Raw genomic sequence first — 17,649 nt, 5'->3', positions numbered from 1 at the left:
GGCAAGCAAGAGGCAATATCACAATTCAAGGACACATTCCAGCCAGGCAAAAGCACTCAAGCTGTTAATGATGCACAGCAAGTGAAGGGTGCAGCTGGGCCTGGGGAGAGTCCCAAGGGGCCCAGAGATAGGCCTGGGGGTGCATTTGGCCTCTGGGGCTGAGTTTGCACATCCCTGCTGTTGGGCAAGGTCCTTTCTAGGCAGCTTGCAAAATGAAACAAAACAGAAATGCAGGTTTCACAAACAAGGAGCAGTAACAACAAATTAAAACAGTTTACAGCCCAGCGTAAAACAGTCAAACAATTTCAAACTAACGGACTGAAACCACTGTTCTAAAACAGCAGGCACCTTAAAATCATCCTAACTAAAACCCAACTGGGAAAAATGGGCCTTCTGGGGCTTTTTTTTGAAGGCTGGTGCTTATGAGGCCAATTATGCATCCCTAGAGAGGGAGTTTCGTAGGCTGGAGGGCACTGCTGATGAGGCCCTTTCAATGTAAAGGAAAGAAAGATGCCTCAGGTCAGCAGAGCATGATGCCATCTGATTTCCTGAGTGATTACTTGCTCCTTATATCTCCCCTTCCTATTCTTGAAGCAGGAGCTCTGAATACAGGAATGAGAGGAGGGAGCCAGGGCCCAGGGACAGGGGGTGCCAGGGGAAAGAGCAATCTTCCTAGTCTTCATGGGTTCTGGGCCTCTCCATTGCTGCCCAGGAGAACTTAATAGAATTCTGTCAGTTTCTTTACATTGTTGAAGCCATGTTTCAACATTACTTTGTACTTTACATTTTAAAATGAATTGTATTCGTTCAATCTATCTTGCAGATTTTATAGACAGAAGTTGTACTTTCTTCCATAGGAAGATAAATGAAGTTACACAGTTCTGTATCTTTTTCTATTCCATAGAATCTGTTCACAGAATTATTTGACTATCTAATTTTATTATAGTTACAGGTAGGTAGCCGTGTTGGTCTGCCGTAGTAAAAATAAAATAAAATAAAATCCTTCCAGTAGCACCTTAGAGACCAACTAAGTTTGTTATTGGTATGAGCTTTTGTGTGCATGCACACTTCTTCAGATACCACTTCTTCAGATACCAATTTTATTTTGTGATCTATTCAGAATATAAAATATCATTATTTTTTTCTGACTTTAGCTCAGCATGATGGCAATGTAACCAAGTGGTATGACGCCTACTTCAGAAAACCAAGACCGTATTTTGTAAATGAGGGCTTTCCAAACCCACCATGTACAGAAGGAAATGAAGGGCTGAGCAGCAAAGATGATGTATACGTAATTGGGGCTGATAGTACATGTATGATACCAGGCAGTGAAGAAAAAATCTGTAATGGCCCGCTGAAACCCAGGAGACAGTACTTGTAAGTATATTACTAAATTTTTCTATCTGCATAATGGATAATAAGCAAATAACAGAATACTAGGACAAAGGCATGGGCCACTCTTTTAAGGCCCATTTAAAAAGTGGCAATATTAGCTGCAACAAAATTAGCTGTAACAAATATTAGCTGCAACAAAATTGGAAAGTTATCTGTTTTTGAAACCTGCCATCCCTTTTCTGTGTACTATGAAAATGTCTAGAGCTGGGGGTCTTGCAGTGCTTTTCATTTGTTTACCAGTACATGGGATGGGCGGGTAGCAAGTTAGTAGGATTGCCTAGGTTCGGATGAAACTCTAAGCAAAACAAACCATTGGTTAGCTATCATTTGACTTAGCAGTATTTGTAAACTGTACCTCAAGCATCCAGACATGGATCACTTTCTGTAAGTTATTGGAGACATTTTTGTGCTGAAACAGAGACAGGCAGACAACAGAGATCTTATCTCAGAGCAAAATTTCTCCTAATCCAAGTATTAACTGAACTCCTCCTTTAAGAAGATAACACAAATGGATCTTAGACCCCACTCTTGCAAGTATGTGTGACCTGCATTCCATATATTTTTAGAAGGGTATGATTGAGACCTACATAACAAATCAGCTATTATGGGGAATGGGAGCCCTATGTATGCCCCTCTGCTGGCTTCCTCCATTCAGTCAAGGAACACATAATATTAAGGATATTAATTGCAGACCAGTTTGGGAAAAGCAGCAGAAACCTATAAATAAATATCCCCAAACCTGTAACTTGTAAGTCATAAATGACTTTGATTCATTTTGCCTTGGAATTTGTTCTGGGTGCTTCTAGATACAGTATAAATTCTGTGTGAAAAGAATCACTGGTCTGGCCATGGTAGTTCCTGTTCTCTAACTTATTTATATTTCTCTTGCAGATTTAAGTTCAGAGCTACAAATATAAAAGGACAATTTACAGATTCAGACTACTCTGATCCCATCAAAACTTTAGGTAAAGGGAAGTCACTATGCTTTCTTACTGTAGCATTACCAAGTTTTCTGTACGACTTGTGCAAAAACAACAGCCATGCTAAACCTGTGGCCGTGTCCCAGTTGCTATGGGAATGTCATTTGCATGCACACTACAGAAAAATCAAGGTGCAGGATTGTATTGATTTTCACAGCTCCAATTCCCCTGTCCAGCCTGCCTATCTATCTCACACAAGTTCTTCTTCAGATGTTGTAAGGGGTGCTTGACAGCTTAACATGCAAGGTCCCACCCAGGGTCACTTGCAGGTAATGTCGCTGTTTTGTTATGTTCAGAACTGCTCAAACAGCCCCTAGGATGTCTCAGAATGGTCTTTCCCCATCTGTCTGCCACCAGAGCTGTAGAAACCTTTTGTAGGATGAAACTATGGCTCATAACAGCAAAGGCAAAAAGTCCTTGTGCATCTGTGGCAGCACCACTAACTGCTGTCTTGCTTAGACTGGGACTATGCAACCTCCCAGTTATATGCTCATACTGGTGTCCTGTCTCATCTTCCTTTGAGGAGCTACAAGCATGTAGTAACTCATGATATTAATTTGAAAGGTGGGCACTTGTGCATTTCCAATTTTTGTTTGTCCATAAGCCACCCTGAATCTTCTGCACAGCACAACCCTACTGATATAATTGCATTAGGAAAACTGTGGTGATCACATTGACAGTAGACGATCCTTAAAATAAAAACATTTTGGACTCTGCTAAAATCTGTGATGGTGTGCGCTTAGGCAAATTTAGCAGAAGCACTTTGCATAAAACGTGTTTACAAAACTAAGCCATGTATTGCCATCGTAGTCTGTCTTTAATGTTTCAATTCCCATTGGGCTTCCTTTATATTACAGGTGATGGGCTTTCCGAAAGAGCTGTAGAAATAATACTTGCAGTTACATTGTGCATACTATCTGTAATTCTCCTTGTGGCTGCAATTTATGCTTTTGCAAGGTATGTGCATCTCCACTTGTTTCTACTGAATTATCCTTGAATTTAAATTGCTCATTCATTGAAATTAATTAATTCTGCCCCCTACTGGGTCCCATATTGGAAAGCAGGAGTAAGACACATCAGAGAAGTATAGCAATGTATAGCTGTGTTTTTGGAGATGGATTTACTCAAGTCTTATTCTTTTTATTTGTTTCTTTGTTTATAAACAAACAGGTTTGATCCCCATATGGGTCAGTTGCATATTCCTGCATTGCAGGGAATTGGACCAGATGATCCTCAGGGTCCCTTCTAACACTACAGTTCTGTGATTCTATGAAGTGTAGAAATAGTATTAGGAACTGGAAAAATTAAGGGCCCTTCCTCACTATTTACTGAATTCAATCTGTACAAATCAGCTTGAACAGAATTGTGGTCACTGCTGTTGACCTCTACTCAATTCGGGTCTATGACACAGGAGAGTCAATGTTAGAAGAAATCAATAGAACTGTTACAAGCAAGGAAGCTGATTGTGTAGCAGCAGCAAGAATTGTAAGATGGGGGGGGGGTGTTTTTAATTTTTGTAAAGTAATGTTTTGGGGTGTGTGGGTAATATATTTAATTTGTCATCATGCTGCTAAATTTGATTAAAAGTCCAATTTCCTGGGTTACACAGAAAAATAGAAATCTCAATTTATCTATCTTAATTTGATATGCAAAAATGCTAGGAAATATGCTGTAACAAATCACAACAGCAATGCCAAGAAATAGATAAGAATTACTGGCATTTGCAGATTGTGACTTTTTAACTTTCTTCTTGTTTTCATACTACTAGCACTTTGAAAGCATAAATACATACTTTATTAAAGGTCCAGTGAATTGGGAAAAATACTGAACATTCTTTCTCATTCATTCTCCTATGGTTTTTGTCTTAGAATTCGACAAAAGCAAAAAGAAGGAGGCACATACTCTCCACGGGATGCAGAAATTATTGACACCAAATTCAAACTAGATCAGTTGATCACAGTGGCAGACCTGGAAATGAAGGATGAGAGATTTACACGGTAGGCATACTCCGTAGGCAAAACAGTAGTTCTGGGGGTCTGCAGTCATGACCCCATTGTGACCTTTTACTTGTTTGGAAGTGTTTTGTGGTGTTCTTATTTACACAGGTCACAAAGATCCTTTTTCAAAGGGTGACCTCCAGACACTTCTCTCAGGAATTCAGAAAATCACTTTTTCTTCCCCACTTTGGAACAAGACCAAAATGCAAACCGTTATATAATTCTGCCAAGAACATTTGCTCCTTGTTTGTTTATTTTTATCATTACAAGTGTAATCTCTCTGACATTAAGTGTTTTATTGAAGACTTAATATGCAGTCCCTCTTAATACGGTGGGAGCATATTGCTGATTGTTCACTTTGACTCAGAGTCATTTGATAACATGTCACCCTACGCTACGTGACCAGCTTTCAAAAATCTGTCAGCACTAAAGCCAGTTTGTTGTGCTGGATTGATCATTCAATCTGGACCAGGAAAACCCTGGGTTAAAATCCCTGCTCAGCTATAAAGTTCACTGAATGACTTTGGGCCAGTCTAATATACCTCACAGGATTGTTTTAGAATAAAATAGGGAAGCTGAAAATGCATAGCCCTCTGAGCTCCCTGGAAGAAGAGCAGGCTGCAGTTCAAAGATACAAAACACAACATAAACATTGTTCATATTAAGTTATTACATCCCAGTCTACAGCTCACGGCCATTATAGATGCCATATCCAAAAGGCTTCTTTTTTCTTTTTACATTTGCTTGTGCATGGTCCTTGATGCAATGCAAGGAAATGTGTATTGGAAAACATGAGTGTGGGTTCTTAAGGTAACACATCAGAATGTGCCACCTAAATGGGAATCTTTGCCTGAGAATCTGAATATATGCTGAATTAGTTCCACTGGGTTTAGTGACACTAAACAAGTTAAAGAGAAATACTTCACCATGAATTGGTTTTGGATCATATTGCAAAATAATTTTGGGCCAAATTACACGTGATTGTATGTGGGTACTTTTGCACTTCTTTGCAGGGATTTCCCCCAGCAAATTGCCAGCGTTGGATTTCTAATCTGCACTGGAATCGTAGCATGAGAGGTGCAGCGGAGGGGGTGTTTTAACGATTTGCCCACTCTTGATTTGGATCTGGGGGCTTATTCCAACAATTTGCATTGCAAAAAAAAAAGTCCCTCTGATTTCAACCAGACGTTTTTTGCAGTGCAAATTGCAGGAGAGAAAGGGGACTATCCAGGTTGGACCTCAGCCGGGATAGCAAGTAAAGCTCCTCTACCCCCATTCTAAGGTCCCAGTTCTGGTCTCTCACACACTGGCAGTTTTTGAGTGTGGAGGTGGAGGGTGACCTTCACTCAAGGCCAGAATTGCACAGTTAACCTTCCATATAGTTCAGCCCTTATTGTCCTGTCTTCAGGAGAGACTAGCCCAGAGTCTTTATGAGCCAAACTCGCATGAAAGGTAGCACAGTGTGCTGGGCCCTCCACCTATTTTGACTTGTGCAAGTTTACGGATAGAACAGTGAATGAAATGTACTTCAACTCACGCTTGTAAAAAGGCCCTAGTGTCCCAAGTTCTGGAGCTCACCTAACTTGGCAAAGTATTTGCTCATGTTGGTGGCAGCAATCATGTCTACAGGATACAAAGAATTCTACCCTGTCCTCAACTCCTGTGCATTCACCTTATGCTGTGAACTAGTCTTCTGTGTGATCATTGCACATAAATTGGCTGATTTTTACAGCTAGTACTAGTGGTGTGCAATATTTCTTCCTTGTTGCCTCAAACCCTGTTAGTGCTTTCTGAATATCCCCTTTCAATGCCTCACCCCCAAACCTGAAGTGGTTTTCCAAGTTTTTTTTAAAAAAACACACCACAAAAACCACAAATATTGTTTGTGTGGTCCAGTTTGCCATCAAAACCCTTGTATTTTAATTTGTGTACAGAGCCTAGTTATTTTAGGTTTTGAAAAAACATAAATATTATATTATAGGAAATGAGTTCTAATTTAATGACTGATGAATTCTGTCAAGAATTACTATGTCCTATTAAAGTCACAGAAAACTAAATGAAAGATGTCACCTTGAAAACCTGTAGCCTCCCAAATGATGGTCCATAGAAAGGCTGGAATTACATATTATGAAGCCAAGTTGTACTTTCATCCATGTTTCTAATGCAAATTCCACTGCCTGGGTTAGCAGACACCTAATGTAACATATGATGTAGCTTGAAGATGGGTGGCTTACATTACTTTGCTCAAAAAATTCACTGCCGCAAACTGAAGGTGGCTGGCAGAGTTACAGCTGTTGACTTATACTGTCTGCTTCTGGGCATTTATTTTTTTCTGTGTTTAGTAGTTTACTTCAGGAGAAAAGCATGAAAGTTTCATAGGTTTTGTATTTAAAGCTCTGCACTTTTCTCAAAGTCTACACATCAATTAATATATGCAACCTTTTACCTAAATAAGAACTCTTGTCCCTATTTGAAAACTTAATTCTGAATGGGTTTTGCTTCCAGATATTCCTCCTTTTTCTTTAGACGCAAGGAGATATTTGTCATCCAGTAAGTTATTGTATGGCTGAAGAGCCCCTGTGTGGTTTCTAGTGTGCTGTGCTCACTTGTGTGTTTCTATGCTTTATTGGCTTTCATCTGATAAAACTGCTCTCTCTCTCAGTGCCTTAGGCACATTTCGAAACTTCTAGTACTGTAAAATGATCCTCAATAGGCAATGCAGGGTCTTCCCAGATGGCCGAAAAATTGAGATGTTCTCAGTAGTGCTATATACTAGTACTGCTCCATATCAATGTAATATTCTATTCCCTTACAGGGATGAGCAAGAGATAGCCCTGCTGTGGTTAGAAACCTATTTGCTGCCTTAAAACACAAATCAGAGAAGTAAAGTGGTGTACACAGGTCTCAAAAAGATAATTTTTTGAAAGACGAAGGTTTGCACAGTGGTGGGACATTGATGGGAGAAAGGGAAGTATTGTTGGCATTGCAACTTCTCTATTTTAAATGGCTTCAATAAAAATCATTCCTTGTACAGACGTGTAGATCCCAAGTAAAAATAATACATGTTTACAGTGTGAAAAGGTCATTTGCATAACCCCTCAGAGCGGATTCAAACAGAAATTACAGACGTTCATTTCGAAAACATCCAGTTAAAGCTGGACATACTTTATTTTTGAGGTTTGCCAAACCTGTGCTGATCTGCATTATAAAACAATATGTAATCTTCCAATAACTAATTTCATGTGAGGCAGCTGTAGAAAGCCACCTTCGGGTACATAAAAAGAGAATGATTATTGCTGGTACTAATGAAAACAAAAGTACTCCCCCCCCCCCAATGAAATTAGACATTCTGACTTTTGTATATCAAGAATAGTATTTGTTCGGATAGTCAGAACTTCAAACTGAAGTTTTCTTGGACAACAATTGGTGATTGACTATTATCAGTTTGTTTATTTCCCCCCACTCATAACCCACCTTTTGCTCCAAGGAATTCAAGGTGCTGTAGATGGTCCTTCCCTCATTTAATCTCCACAACAGCCCTGTGAGGTAGTGACTAGTCTAAGGACACCAGTGGAGATACTAACCCCAGTTTCCAGGTGCTAGTCCAACATGCTAAGCACTACAACACAACTGACTTTCCTATAAAGCATCCAGTTAATTTAGAATAAATTCATAAAAATTAGAGAACTACGCGATATGATAAAACAAGGCTGCCACTCACAATGACACCTCTATTCCTAGCTTCCCTCCTCCACAACATGTGGCAAAACTTACTCATCGTGCTGCTTCCCTATCTGGTCCACATAATTGGCTGCTGGTGATGTGAGGTGTTGTTTTTTTTGACCAGAGTTGTCTAGACTGGATCAGTAACAGTAGCCAAGGTAGCAACTGCGTATTTAATGCATGAAAAACATTTTCTACAAATTCCTGATAACAGTGCCTTCTCTCATCAGCACTGACGACTAAAAGTCATATGCACTGGATCACGTCAAAATCTCAGTGCTGTCTTAATAACAGCATTTGACATTATTGCCAGTTGCTGCTGTGTCCCCCCTTTTTAAACCACTCCTCTGAATGTGGGAAAGATGAAGCTCAGAAATTGCCAAGAGGGCTGCCAGCTCAAAATGTGCTAACTGTCTTTGTGTATGAATGTCTTAGACTGTTATGAAGTAGTCTTAAGCCCTGATATTGAGCTCCAGTACATTGGTTGGGTGGGGGACTATTGTAAGGTCCTCTCATAAGGAATTATTGATCTGTACTGTCCCTGAAGGGTTAGACCTATGAAAATCTCATTTAACTCATTGAAAATTACTTCCTTGGTTATTCCTAGCGAGTGCTTGTGGTGCTTATGAGTTAAGCCTTTAGTCTGCTCATTCATTTCTGTGGTTTTCTATTGAACAAGCTGTAATTCCCCATAGATTTTCAACAGATTGACCCAGAGAGTAAGCTGATGCTGTATGACAACATGAACTCCAGTCACCATCGCCAACATAAATAAATGGCTTCTTATAAAATTTAGACCAAAAAAAAAAAAAAAACTTGAGTGAGGGGGAAGGGGAGAATGTCATGCTGGAATGGAACTTCAGCTAGGCTCAAAGGCTGCACCTATCACTCAAATACATCTCACAAAGCGGTAGCCAATTAGCTATGTTATTCTGTTGCACCAAATACAACATATTCTTGTGGCATCTTAAAGACCAACACAATTATTTTGCCATTAATCTATTTTGAATCGCTGCGTAATAAAGTACTGAGGCATGGATCTCTTGCATAGGTTTCTTGTACACAAGTATATTGCATTATTAGTGGTCTGCAACTTGAAAAAAAACTTATGCAATGGCGTAATAACCTTCCTGTCTCTTGAAAGGTCCCTATTCCTGTGTCCTTGACAAGTTTACATTCCTTGCGCAGAGTATGCTTGGATTTTTCTTTTGTATTAGGAATTATATAATGCACTTAACTCTTGGTCCTAATTCACCTGCATATATCCTATGGTGCTATGTACAATAAGATTCCCATCCCAGAGGAGGCCAGTCCAGTGCTGAGAGCAGAAGGAAGAGCCTAGGATCAATCCCCTTACCTATGAACAGTTAAATCAGAACCATTTGATCTGAACTTCTGTTTGCAAGTGCAAATCAGAGGCATACCTAAGCTGCTTTGTGCCATTGGCAAAGAGCTATATTGGTACCCCTGCCCGTATCCCTTGCAGAAGAGCGTAGGAGTGGCCTGGGTTATGCGCAGAAGGGCAGACAGGCTCCTAGTCACTCCTAGTCAGAGTGGAGAAGTTAGATTTCTCTACAATCAGCCTGGGCTTGGGCCCAGGGGCAGAGTAAGGGAGGTGCAGTGGATGTGGTCCGCCCCGGCTGTCACCACAGAGGGGGGTGACAAAATGCCAGGCGGCAGTCACCAAAGGGCCTGCAGTGCACCCAAGCCATGCATCTCTCCTGGGAGAGACACAGTGGTTTGGGCGCACGCAGGCTCCATGCTGCCCAAATGGTCCACCCACTGCCTTCCCCCAGCTGTAGGGTGGCTGAGTGGGAGGAGGCAGTCATACTCCAGAGGCCTCACGGCGTGCCCGCCCTGCCTTTGCCCCTCCCTGGGCGCGCCACCCTAGGTGCCCGAGCGGCTTCCTCTGCCACTGTCTGGGCCCTTGGCAGGAACCAACCTATCCAATCACTAGGTATACCCCTGCTACCGATTCAGCAAAGGATTCTCCACATGTAGCCTCTCAAACTATGGTGCATTGATATTACCCACATGCAATCTATCCAGATGGATGAAGAATCCCATTCCCACATGCAGTGTCAGTGGCAGACATATAATGTGGTGGGCATATGGTCAGCCACTGTGAGAACAGGATGCTGGACTGGATGCAACAATGGCCTGATCCCGCAAGCTCATATTATGTTCTTATTCATATTATGCAGGGTATGTAGAACACAAAAGCCCAAAGCTTCCAGGGGCCTACCAAATGCATAGATATGTTTAAATTATCATAAATTGTAATTTAGTCATATGCTGTGTTTATACAATCATTTGCATTTGTTTTCATTTCTCTTATAATAACTTTGTCATGTCGATTACTATTAGGCATAAAATCCATCTGTTCTTCCTATAGATTCTGAAGTTGTGTTCTCCATGTTTAATTAAATTTCTTCCTCTCATAATAATGTTTTATCTCCAGCCAGAAGGTATGTAATTAGGCACTGGTGTATAGCCCCCCAAAATTGAGAAGGGGCTCCAAAATATATTTCACACAAGGTCCAATAGCAGAGCAGGCTGCCTTAACACAGATTTTATTATTTGATATTTAATTATGGCATTGTAGGCTGCAATCCTACACTACCTTTCATGGGATTAAACCCTACTTAACCCAGCGGCATGTATTTCCAAACATCCACAGGATCAGACTGTCAAGTAAAGCTGGGTGTTATATGAATAAAGCCAAACTGCTAACAGAGCAATGTCTGATTTATTTCAAAAAGCTTATTCTAAGAACCTTAAAGCAATTCAAACTGAAATCCTGTGCACACCTATCTGGGAATATGCTTATGCAGTGGAACTTACACCCAAGTAAACATTCATAGGCAAGTCTCATTGCAATATTGAATTTTCCAGTCGGAAATAAAATGGTGTCCTTGAATTACTACAAAACTGCAAAGATAGTTGCCTGAATAGAGAACTAACAGCGCAAGCTTGGACATGTCAACTGAGAAGGAAGCCCCATTGAGTTCAAAGTGACTTACTCTCTGGATTGTAGCCTAAATTAGCAGAAAGGGCATTTTGGTGTCCACTCTTTCTGAAACACTAAACTCCTCAAAACCAAGTTTTGTACGGTAGACATCTAAACATGACATAGATCAAACATGATCCCTAATTCGATTAAGCTGCAATTGTATCTAGTTCTATTGACGACACATGGTTTGCCCTTTTAACTGAAAGTTTAAAAATAAATCACCAAGAAAGCACAAATATCTCCACTGAGAAATGCTTTATTAAAAAATGTTCAGCTTTTTCAGTGGGAACCTCATGTTTTTTAGCAGAACAATCCTGGTTTTGGTTTACCAATTTACCGATTTAGATAAGTTTATGAATACCTGTTGTACAACACATGATTTCATTTTTTGTCCATGTAAAACATATTTTTAAAAATAGGATCTAGCTACATAGTTGGGCGAGTTTATTACAGCAAGTTGCCCCTGAGCTAGTGAATTTCTACATTGGCATTGTAATAATTTGTCCTTCTTTCCTCGCCTTTATAGAAGCACCTCAGGACTTCTATTCAGCAATGGCTTCCCTGAGAGTATCACTTCCTTTCCCATGCAATGTTCTCCTTTTACATGTTAGGTTAATTTTAATGTGACTTTCTTGTATTATTTTTGTGTGAAGTATCCTATGCACAAGCCACATCCATCATCAATCTGTTCTGCAGAACCAGAACTTCAGCAACAGAATTCCGAAATCGATTTTAATAAATGAATTTCCTAAAAACTTCCATTGAAAGCAAGAGATGGAAGCTAGGAAATTCTCTAGCCATTTTTATACTGAACCCTACTGCACAGTTTTTTTTAACAAAATGCTAAAAAGCAGATAGAAAAAAGTTGGTCATTGGAATTCAGGTTCTTCATTGATATACTAGGGTAAAACAATTTGAGAAGTATGATGCTATTTAGAAATGTTTATAGGAACAAGGTCATTATAAAGAATGGTTCTCTGTTCCTCACATCCTTCTCTAAATTTCATAGCTTAGGAAGCCAGTTTCTAAATCTGCCCCCCACCCCATAAATGAATACAATTTATATTACATTATTATTATTATTATTATTATTATTATTATTATTATTATTATTAAATGTTTTATTTAGGCGTACTTACAAACAAACAAACAAAACAATAAGATACACACACTTAACCACAAAATAAACGGAAAAAGTAAGAAGAAAAAGTAAGGACAAAAGGAACATAAAATACCACACCCGTGTGACTTCCCTCCACCATCTTTAAATCATCTAAATTCTTATTTACATTGCATATCATTTATCACTGTAATTACTTCTTTTATGGTACTATTATAATATAACATCAGGTCATCCTTACAAGCTTAGTCTAAACATATCAGTATGTTATCTTTAGAGCAGTGTTTGTTCATGTAATCTTTGAACCATAACCATTCTGCCCTTAATTTCTGGTGTGTTTGGTATCTTATTAACCCAGTTAATTTTGCCAATTCTGTTAATTTCATTAACCAATCCTTTTTTGTAGGTATGTAATTTCCTTTCCAGTTCTTCACAAGTTGTATTCTTGCTGCTGCGACTGAATATAGGAATAATTTTCTCCTATCTTGTGGTACCTCCTTTCTATTCTCATTTTACAGTACAGATTTTATTACTCAGACTTTAGGCTGCTTCTTACCTTGTATTTGCCACTCCCATTTGGAGGGCCTGGTTACCATCAACAGACGGACTCCCTCAGAAGGTGGTGGAGGTTTTTAAGCAGAGGTTAGGTGGTCATCTGTCAGGAACACTTTAGTTGTGATTTAGTTGTGATTCCTGCATTGCAAGGGGTTGGACTAGACGACCCTTTGCCTTCCTTTCAACTCTGCAATTCTGTGATTCTATGAAACGATATCCAGTTAGTCATACTCAGAGCAGACCCACTGAAATCAATGGACATCAGTCCATGAATATGATTTGTTTTGATATCACCCTGTGCCAAATGCAGTACAGGAGAATATTATGTGCCACTTTCGACACAGCACCCTCCCTTCAGGAAATGAGAGGTCATCCTGGAGGCATCCCCAAATTTAGCAGCACCTGTCAACTCCTTGATCCTTCTTGAAACCGTGCGTCCTTTGCCAAACATCTACAACTAGGAGGAGTCAGGCTGCAGTCCACTGACCAATCCTCAGCCAAGCTCAAGATACTAGCCACTGCTGACTATAGGTGTTGAGCGATTTAGAAAAGTTTACATTGCATGCATACATGAAGCAGATTGCTATTAAATGTGTGACTAGTTTTCTGAGCTCAGTGTGTGCTTTTAAAAGCTTTCTTTGGGAGACATACAGCAACACTAAGGTGTATAATGTCATAACAGGATGTGCTTTGAAACGTTGGATTTTTCTACTGCTTTTGAGAAGAAAGGAGTTTGAAGAAAGATATGAAGAGAGAAGCAGCATGAACTTTTCTCTAAACAGAAATATTTTCCAAATAAGACTTTTAATCTACCAAACCCTTCTGCTTAATTATCTTTGCACTATACAAATCAAGTTAGATATTCCATAGCACCAAGATCTCATTTCCATGCTAGTAAAAAAAATAAGAGTATTTTAGAATTGGTGCAACTGCTTTGGTATCCCATAACAAGGAACACAAATAAGTTTTAAAATTGATTCATCTGGAATATTGAATTAATTTTTTACTTCTTAGTTTTGACCTCTCTGTTGTGTCTACAACCTAACCAGAATGCAAAGTGTTCTTTGACTCGCAACTTACATCCTTTAACATAATCTCTATTACAGGTTACTTAGTTATAGAAAATCCATCAAGTAAGTTGACTGCTAATTTTTACATTGTGGCTATAGATTTGCTAGCTTGGTGAATCACAATGTGTGGTTTCTTTTTGTATATTTATTAGAAAAAGCTCCAAACTGTGTATAAATCATAAAAGCATGACTAATTGCATGGTAACTGGAGAAATTCTCTCTCTCTCTCTGGGGTGAAGCCTGCATGTCTGTGTTTTAGCTTGGCAAGTAATATAGGGATATTTAACTCCTTGGGGTTTAAAAACCATGTAATTATGGGAATGAAGTCACTGCTATATTTTATATATCTAAAGCCCTGCATTGTATAGAATGGTTTCTGTGTGACAAAAGAAGCATTATGTGCTTGAATAGAACTGAGAGGTGACTTTGCAGACACACATAAATATCAAACAACTGAACTTTGGAGCAATCACATTTGTAACACACAGTTTGTAGATAACAGTTGTGTTATATCAACTAAATCAGGGGAGGTTTGAAGTGGCAAGAGGTTATTATTTCAAAACAATTCCTAACGTAAAGCCAATTATTCCCTTTTGTAAACTATTCATATTACTGTGTTTTTTCTTAATCTTTGTTATACATCTGGATAACAATATATTTCGATTCTGATTATTAAATCCTAGGCAACCATTAACTCTCTCTAAAAATGTTTTCTAGGCCCATAGGCAAGAAATGTTTTCTACAACACGTTGAAGAGCTTTGTACAAACAACAACCTAAAGTTTCAGGAAGAATTTTTGGTATGTTACCAGCAGTTGTCACAACATTGCAAGACCTGCACTCATTTCATGTGTCACATTTCATGTCCATTTTAAGCAAGCAAGGCCATGAAGGACTCTTGCCTTGATCATCAAGACCCAATTACCAGTTTATCCATTTAGGTACTACAGTCTCCTTGTTGCAGTGTGATCAGAATTATCCATACCGTGATCTTCCTTCTGCCTCCTGTGCAATGACACCAAGTATTCATTATCCCTTTGACTCTAATCGCAGAGAAATCCATATATTTTTAAAATGGCAATTTCAGCAATATAACTGTGCAGTGGTACCTCAGTTTAAGAACAGTCCTGTTTATGAACAATTCAGTTTATGAACTCCACAAAACCGGAAGTAGTGTCCCTGTTTGAGAACTTTACCTCAGTCTATGAATGAAAGCCAAATGGTGGAAGGGCACAGGCGGTGGGAGGCCTCATTAGGGAAAGCGCGCCTTGGTTTAAGAACGGTTTCAATTTAAGAATGGACTTCCGGAATGGATTAGGTTCATAAACCGAGGTACCACTGTAATTTGAAAGGAGTTTTAAATGAGTCATTCTCAGACTGGGAAAGGATCCCCAGCAGGAGACATGGAATATCTGGAAAATGGGCACAAAGTTTCAGGATGGTATAGAATCTTGAAGCAGGTGAAATTTCCTCCTCCCAGCAGCCCAAACATGGGTGAGTTGAATGCCCTCTAGGAAAGAATAATAATTCACATTGGAGTCCTATCTCAGGCCTGGGAACACAGAGATCAATGGGAGCTGCCTTATACCATCAGAACACTGTTCCATCAAGCTCAGTATTGTCCACACTGGCTGGCAGAAGCTCTGTATGGTTTTAGGCAGGAGTGCTGTAGGTTAAACCACAGAGTCTTGGACTTGCCGATCAGAAGGTCGGCGGTTCGAATCCCTGTGACAGGGTGAGCTCCCGTTGCTTGGTCCCTGCTCCTGCCAACCTAGCAGTTTGAAAGCACATCAAGGTGCAAGTAGATAAATAGGTACCACTCTGGTGGGAAGGTAAATGGCGTTTCCATGCACTGCTCTGGTTCACCAGAAGCGGCTTAGTCATGCTGGCCACATGACCTGGAAGCTGTATGCCGGCTCCCTCGACCAATAAAGTGAGATGAGCGCCGCAACCCCAGAGTCGGTCACGACTGGACCTAGTGGTCAGGGGTCCCTTTACCTTTACCTCTCTCATAGAGTCTCTCTCAGGAATTGAATCTGGAGGCAAAGTAGGTGCTCCACCACTGACCTATAGCCTTTACCAACCTTCCAGACACTTTTCTTTTATAAATCCCTCCGAGATAAATGAGTTACTCTTGTTTAGCACCCGCTCATCTCTGTAAGGTGTCATAGCTGCAGTCTGCAATGGATTATGCTATGTATGATCACAACCAGCAATGTCTCATCTCGTAGCATCGAGAGCCTTTGTTCCTGTTGAAAACAGATAGGTCTTCCAAAGAGTGTGTGAAATTTATATAATAGCTATGTCATGCCAAAGCTATGCTTAAGTCTTGGACTTTTCATTGTTTTTGTAAGTAACTTATTTTCTATGGCTATCGTTTTTTTTAAAAAAAAAATTCAGAAATAGATCATTTTTGTTATCTCAGTAGCGTTGTGTTCATCATTACCAGCACATGGAGTCATTTACTATCCTAAAAATCATTTGTCATTCTCCAGTGACTCTATTATTTTGGATTTATAGATTTGCCATGAAGTGTTCATTGTCTGGATCTGTGAATAATGAAGAAGAAAAAAATTGATTGACAGTTATACTATTGGATTATAATGTTTCACTCACTTAGGAAATAATAACAAAAGAGTGATAAGATGAATAGTATTTCCTACAGATTCTTGATCATGGTTCTTAAGCAGTCTTGGTCTGCATGTAATAATGAACTCACCATAAGATACTTCTGAACAGTGCATGGAGAGCTCTTTTTTCCAACAAGAGCAGAAATTCCATCTTACTAGGACAGGGAAACTGAGAGTTGCATTTGTAGCACACTACTCTGTTAAAATAGTAGTAAACTAGCACTAATAATGAAACATAAAAACAAGTGGTAAGGCAGAGAAGGGAAACCTGTGGCCCACCAGATGTTGTTGGACTTGAACTCCCATTGGTCAGTATGGCCAATGATCAGGGATGATGTGAGTTGTAGTCCAACAGCTTCTAGAAGGCCACAGTTTAGCCACCCCTGAAAGTACTGTAAGGTCATTCAAAAATAGCCTACTCCCATATGAATCTATATGTGTATGGAGCTTTTTCATACATGAAGCCTTTTTGTAATGTCCAGCATCTGCTCTAGGGAATGAAGTTTTATGCCCTTTGCAAGCCCAAGACACTTTGAGGACAAAGTCGCTTGCCTTTGTAGTGATCTTGATGCCTCATCCACACCTGTTGCAATCTGCAGTGAAGTTTCCAGTGCAGATGAAACATTATTTCAACCCATTTCAGTTTGGGTTCAGGCCTGGCTATGGAACTGAATCAACTTTGGTCACCCTGTTGGATGACCTTTACTGAGAGTGTGACTCCTTCTTCCTTGAGCTCTTATTCTTCCTTGAGCTCTCCATAGCTTTTGATATTATTGACCTTAGTATCCATTTGAGCCAACTTAGTGGGATGGGTATCGGAAGCACTGTTTTAACGTGGTTCCAATCCTGTCTCCAGGGTCCATTTCAGAGAATAGCATTGGATGATTGTCTTTCATTCTCCTTGGCAGTTATGCTGTGGAGTGCTTCAGGGTAGCATCTTATTTGTAGTGCTTTTTAATATCTATACAAAGCCTTTAGGAGTATACCATGCTACCTTCCATGTGTATGTGCATTTAAAATGTTAAAATCAAAAAGGGCATCTCTGTATCATGGACTTTACATTAGCAGGTAGGTGGAAATAATTATCCAGGTATCATTTTGCTTTGCAAAGTTTTGAACTTTGCCCATAACTTCAATCCATGTTCAATTGGTGCTAGATGAGCGTTG

At 39.7% G+C, this 17,649-nt stretch overlaps 1 protein-coding gene across 1 annotated transcript in view; it reads left to right on the top strand.

Moving 5' to 3' along the window:
- The window catches only part of PTPRQ (protein tyrosine phosphatase receptor type Q), a 110,315-nt gene that overhangs the window by 77,945 nt on the left and 14,721 nt on the right, over positions 1–17,649 (top strand). The window contains exons 50-56 of the mRNA XM_083698846.1: positions 1,155–1,377; positions 2,287–2,360; positions 3,233–3,332; positions 4,244–4,372; positions 6,878–6,922; positions 13,890–13,916; positions 14,571–14,652. Coding sequence (XP_083554972.1) covers positions 1,155–1,377; positions 2,287–2,360; positions 3,233–3,332; positions 4,244–4,372; positions 6,878–6,922; positions 13,890–13,916; positions 14,571–14,652 — 680 coding nt within the window. The remainder of the gene's footprint in view (positions 1–1,154; positions 1,378–2,286; positions 2,361–3,232; positions 3,333–4,243; positions 4,373–6,877; positions 6,923–13,889; positions 13,917–14,570; positions 14,653–17,649) is intronic.

Source organism: Podarcis gaigeae (assembly GCF_964106915.1).
Source record: "Podarcis gaigeae genome assembly, chromosome: 10".
In the NCBI taxonomy this organism is placed as follows: Eukaryota; Metazoa; Chordata; class Lepidosauria; order Squamata; family Lacertidae; genus Podarcis; species Podarcis gaigeae.
The sequence above is the reverse complement of the archived record's forward strand: the minus strand, read 5'-3'. Positions and strand labels throughout refer to the sequence as shown.